The 6,000-nt window shown below is 37.0% G+C and overlaps 1 protein-coding gene across 2 annotated transcripts in view; it reads right to left on the bottom strand.

Annotated features, from left to right (window-relative positions):
* USP53 (ubiquitin specific peptidase 53) overlaps positions 1–6,000 on the bottom strand; it is a 1,362,943-nt gene that overhangs the window by 478,789 nt on the left and 878,154 nt on the right. For both annotated transcript variants that reach the window (XM_044061652.1, XM_044061653.1), the window contains exon 12: positions 2,658–2,822. In XM_044061652.1, coding sequence (XP_043917587.1) covers positions 2,658–2,822 — 165 coding nt within the window. The remainder of the gene's footprint in view (positions 1–2,657; positions 2,823–6,000) is intronic.

Genomic DNA, 6,000 nt, shown 5'->3' on the forward strand with positions numbered 1-6,000 from the left:
GAGTTAGGGTTAGGGTGCGGGTTGGGTAAGTGTGCGGTAGTGTCGGACGTTAGGGTTAGGGTTTAGGTTACAGTAAGTGGATATGTTGTTGTGTGCAATGTGTACTTGGCGTTTTTTGTGTCGGTGTTATGGTGTTCGGTATGTTGAGTTGTTGGTGTGGTGTGTTTTCGGTTGTTTGGGGTCGGGAACATGTGTGTCGGCGATTCGTACGTTCGGTCTATGAAAGTAGACCCATGGTAACACATGTGCTAACTTCTGATAAAGTTTCCAGCAATGGGGGAAGGTAGCATGGGAACCAGAAGACGTCCAGATGTATGTGATGTCATTCTGTAATCTAGGACAAAAATTATGTTTTAATATCAGATGAGAGAGAAGTCTCAGGGCAGTCTGTTTTGTTAACCTGACAAAGAAGGACCCCTCACCTATTTCATTTTGTCTTGCTCTAGTAACCAAGGAATAGTAATTCTTTAGATCAGTCAGGAAAATATAGTGATATTAGTTAAGTCTTGTTTTTCTGTATCTGTGTGAATCTATTTGTCTGTGTTATTTTAATATTTCCTGTGACTGAAACTTTGGTGTTTATTGTAAATAAATATTTAGTATTTTCACATTATTTTGTTTATTTTCATGTTATTTTATTAATTATTATTAAATATATTTAAACTTTTCATTGTGACTGTTCCTTTAAAGAATATTTTAATCTTTGAGATACTTACATTTATTCACTGGCATTGTGGCCACTCCTGAAAGCCTTACTACATTGGTCAAAACACTACCATTTGTATTAATATTAATTTCACTCAGTATAATTGGGTACCCTTGTAAAAACCTTAGAGTAGCTGGATTTGGAGTGTCTGGTGGCAGTAACTACCTTATAGTCTGGGCAGAAGGGGGTATAGCTAGTAAATCTGTGCCAGTATTTTGCAGGTGTGTGTGTGTGTGTGTGTGTGTGTGTGTGTGTGTGTGTGTGTCTCTGTGTCTGTTAGTGCAAATCAAATCTGAAAGAGTTTGTGTGTCAGCTGCTTGGAGCAGGGACACGATGCACTGGTTTCAAAGAAAGAGTGCTGGAGGACTTGGCTTGGACACTTGGCTGAGGACTCAGCTCCATAGCTGTTCCAGTGAGGAATCTTATTGGGGACCTCGAGGGAGTCAGAGAGAGAAACTGAGAACCCGGGCTGAGCACGTTCCCTGTGTACTCTTATGGGAAATTGTGCGTGATGCAGAGAGCTGCATTTGGAAATACTGTGTTTATCTATTTTTGTTCCAAGTGAATGTCCCTCTCCAGTGTCATTGGTGAGGATTCAGGTTACGTGATTACTGGCCCAAGGTGGGGATGTTACACCCTGGTTACTGAAATTCTACAGTATCCTAGGCCCAATGCTGTATATCATTTTGTTCTTGCATTTGCAGAGCAAGATTTGTGTCCATCTTCTTTGCATTAATTCAAATGCATTCAAAGTAGGTAGGTGTATCTTGTTTCTACTTCTGTTTCTCATTTGCTCGGCAGGACATCAAGGTGCAACACTGCTGCAAAAGGCATCGAGCTTGAAGACATGAGGTCTGAATCTCGGCTGTTGGGAGACAATGATGATGTTTATCAATGTATCACAGGACTGTGATCTCTGTTGTGGAAATAAGCAGACTGTTGCTGACTTGTGAAGTAACTGGGATGAAAATCAGCATCTTCACATCAGAAGCTACAAGTCTCTCCAGAAAGAGTGGACTGCTTTCTGCGAATGAGAAGAAGGCATTTATCATAAAGAGTCTTTCAGTCTCATTCATAAGGGAGGACAGAAGGGATCACAGCAGAAAATGGCAGATGTGTGTAATAGCAGCAGCAGCATAAAAGCTGTAATGGGTTGCAGTGGTTAAATGAGAGCTGAGTCATACACTGACATGCTGAACTTTTTGTCTCTGCTCCCAACCTTGGCTATGGCCATGAGCTTTGGCAATAATACAAGGGCAAAAATAAGGTTCCTTTACAGGGCTGCTTGGCTCACACTCCATGATAGAATAAAGAACCTAGCAATGCTGAAGGAACTTGCAGTATATATCCACTGATGTTGCAGGTTGCAAACAGTCACAGATGTGGGCTGGTGCCTAGTGCGGAAGCCCTATCCCTCTTATGGGAAGTGTTCCAGATGCAGACAAATATGAGGGATCCCTGCAGCACACAAAGCATTCTGGAGATTGTACCTCTCTTAGCTTCCACAACACCACCCAGGGATTCTGCAGAAAAAGCTAAGAACTGCTCTGATAAGTGATTTAAGAAAAGGATGGATAAACACATATTACATATGAATCAACTTTAATTCAAAATACAAAATTCTAAAATCCTTTCTGAAATTTGGAAATTGGGTTATTCTAATTCAAAACATATACAGTTTTAAAAACATTTTTAAAAATTGGAAATGTGACTAGGCCACTCAATCTTCAAAAATAAACCAACCTGCCTGAATATCTCTCTCAGTTTACGATTATCATCTCCCAGGTACTACAGACTATCTTTATATAATGCTTGATCATAAAAAAAAAAATGCAACACAAAGGATGAAAGTATCCTGCAGGCATCATTCCACCAATAAATAAGTCATCAGACTCATCACACTGCTTGATACCACATACTAATCAGTTTGTGTATTTACATCTTTGATTACCTCTTGGTCGTCCAGCCTCTTGCTTTCTTGATGGTAACCCTCTTTCAGCTTCCTTCCTCTGGGAGTATGATGGATTTTTTGCATCACCTAGTCTCATATTCAGCTCTGTGTTTATGTCTCTGATTCTATTCCTTTGTTCATTGGGAAGTACCTTAACCAAGGAAGCTGTAAACAAAGTTTAAATTGTAACTTGTTAAATGATAAACACGAAACAATTTTGAAAATGTTTTGCAACACATATTAACGTGACACTGCATATCATAAAAAGAGTAATGCCCAATACATACACTCAAAGTCAATAATTGATGAATTTATCCAACTGCCTTTTAGCAAAAGAAGCCAAATCAAATGAGTTACATTATAAAGTTTTGCATAGCACACATTTAATAAAAAGCAAAAATGCTATGATCCTCTGCATCCTATTTTGAGTTTCTTCACTTTAAATTAATTTTCTATTCATGGATTATAATCCTAAACCAAATTTATGTTCCCAGTTTCTCACTTCCTTGGCTTATGTCTGCCATGGGGAAATAGTAGAGAAAGAGACAAGGAAAAGGGAATACATATGCCTTAAGATGACACTTTTGGATTCTGAGGGGGAATCTGTGAAGGCATTGGTAGGTTTTAATCAAGAGTAAGCATTTGCCTAATCCTTCATCATGATTTGCATATAATCCTCTGCAACATGCAGATGTTTACATTTTTGGCTCTACTCACACACACACACACACACACATATATATATATATATATATATATATATATATATACACATACATATATATGCTTTTTTGAATAACATATCACGAAAAAAACTGTGCCAGGACATCTACAGCCTTCCAGAGTGCTGACGTTCTGTGCTGATTTGTGTGTTTGTGCAAACAATTTGCTACCAGCTGGTGTTATACACAGAGTATTACTGCATCCTGAGAATGGGCAAACTGTACATCAGCACTGTATTAATGTACAAGTAATGCCCATTGACAAACGAGTCCATGGCAGCATATCAAGCTGCGGCAGAGTTCAAACTGAAAAAAAAAAAAAAAACTAACGGCAGCCATTATTTTACACTCACTAAGCAGTGCTTCTGCTGTTTAGTGAGTGTAAAATATACTTAAAAAAAAAAAAAGAAGACTGAAAAACAAAAGTGTGTATTTTATGTCTGTCTGTGTGAGTATATGTGTGCATGTAAGTGAAAGCAAGAATGATCGAGATGTTACTTTACACTCACTAAGCAGCGCTCATGCTGTTTAGCGAGTGTAAAATCTAAATATAACAGAAAAAAGTGTGTGACTGTGTGTGTGTGTGTTTGTGTTTCTGCCCTTGTGAATGTGTGTATGAAAGCTAGGTGTGTGTGAGTGATTGTGAGAGAGTGCGAGAGAGAAATCCAACACTGGCAGCAGCAGTCAAGAGGTTTATGTACCTCTCACCTCTTAGATAACTTAACCGAACAGAATGTAAAATAAAACGGGGAACAAAAGCTCAAACAGGACATATTCCTGTTTAAAAAATCGCAAAGTTGCTGCAATAATAGAAATTGTATTAGCATGCATTTTTTGAAGTACAGGTGTCTGTGCGTGTGTGTATGGGGGGGGGGTGGAGGCAGTGCCTGTGTGACAGAGGGAGAGACAGTGAGATCGATGAAACACTGGCAGCAGCAAAGAGGTTTGCACACCTCTCGATCTTTTAGCTCAAGAAATTTGGATAAAGCTTGAAATAAAGTGGGAACAAAGGCTCTAAATTAGAAACCAATTTTAAATGTTATACTTAAAAAAAATTAAAAAGTAAGTTAAATAATAGGATTTGTGTTAACATGAATTTTCTGAAGGAAATAAAGTCTGAAAGTCAAAAATTTGTTGTTATGTAGTGACTTCAGTACCCAATGACTGGCAAGAAACAATTTTAGCAGTAAGGGACCAAAAAATAAAGCAAATATCTAGATTTTTTTTTTTAAATGATATATTTTGGATGTAAAATGCTTCTCCTAACACCATTTACATATACTACAGCAACTTTTAAACATTAGGCAGAAAAACTATTATTTTACATCCAAAATATATAAAATAAATAATATAGCAAGTATAACATAGCAATAAAAAACAAATTAGTAAGTAAAACACAACAGTTTTATTTAGACCCCATTCTCTAAGCGCAAAAATGCTCTCCAGGGTGTGTGTTAATGTGTAAACAATGCCCTTCCAGCAGTGAAGAAGCCCTCCGTCTGTGGTGTCAGCCCTCACGACACCCCTGGGCGGGCATTAATTACATATTAACACAAATCTGTCATTATTGCTTGCTTAAGGACTGCACTACTCCTGCAGTTTTGTAATTCAGTGCCTTGTGTTTTCTGATAAGGATTATCAACTTTCTTTGAATTAATCTAAAGTCACTCTCAAGATGAAGATGCGAGTGATCCTGTCACCCAGTAAGGGTCATTGTCCTTCATTTTGCGACTGCTGATATCAATCAGCCTACACCAAAACATTTCAGCAAATGCTGGGAATTTAGACTTATTTTGTAATGCCAGACATCCTTTGTGAAACACTGCTTTTAAATGTAGATACAAGAGTCTATTGTATACTAAGCAGTTGTAATTCTGAAGTTCAGTAACACTGCTGGGCCACTAACATGGGGGCTGGGGTTGGTGTACTGGTTATAAGGATTACCTCACAGATGCAAAAACAGGGTTTGATTCTCACTTTAGGAGGAATAGCTAGACTTACAAAGGCCCCCCTGGGGTCTTTGGCCAACTAATTTCTTAAGAATCAAACAAAAACAATTAGCAGGTTGATTTAACAGCAAGCTCCAGTCATTGTGCTTTTTTGGACACATATCTCAGCTCATTTTTCAATGTTTATTAAAATTTTAAACATGAGGTTAACATAAGTAATTAAAAAAAAATAGTGAAACATGTAAAATAATAATTAATAATAAACCAACTCTGTCAAAAGTGTGTACGATATTTTACAAATACAGAATAAACTGGAAATACTGCATATATGAAGCATCTCCAAGATCCCAAAAATTATGATTTGATACATAGGAAAATAAGGTATCATTGATAAAAATGCCAAGATTAAGGACAAAGGTACGTGATTTGTACGGGACAGGAAGTTATTTGAAAGCATTTTATTTATACTGTATGAAACAACATTATACTTTGAGGTTTCTTTACAATAAATGACTTAGAATTACCATGATAATTTTTTAAATACTACACTTAGAATTACCATGATAATTTTTTAAGCAATGCTTAGAAATTTAAAGCACTGTTATCCTGTTTTGTAATTTTAAAATTATTTAAATAAATTTTAAAGGTTGCAAAATGTTTATGGGGCATATC

The sequence above is a fragment of the Protopterus annectens genome, chromosome 2.part0, assembly GCF_019279795.1.
Source record: "Protopterus annectens isolate FY-2018-M chromosome 2.part0, PAN1.0, whole genome shotgun sequence".
NCBI classification, from domain to species: domain Eukaryota; kingdom Metazoa; phylum Chordata; order Ceratodontiformes; family Protopteridae; genus Protopterus; species Protopterus annectens.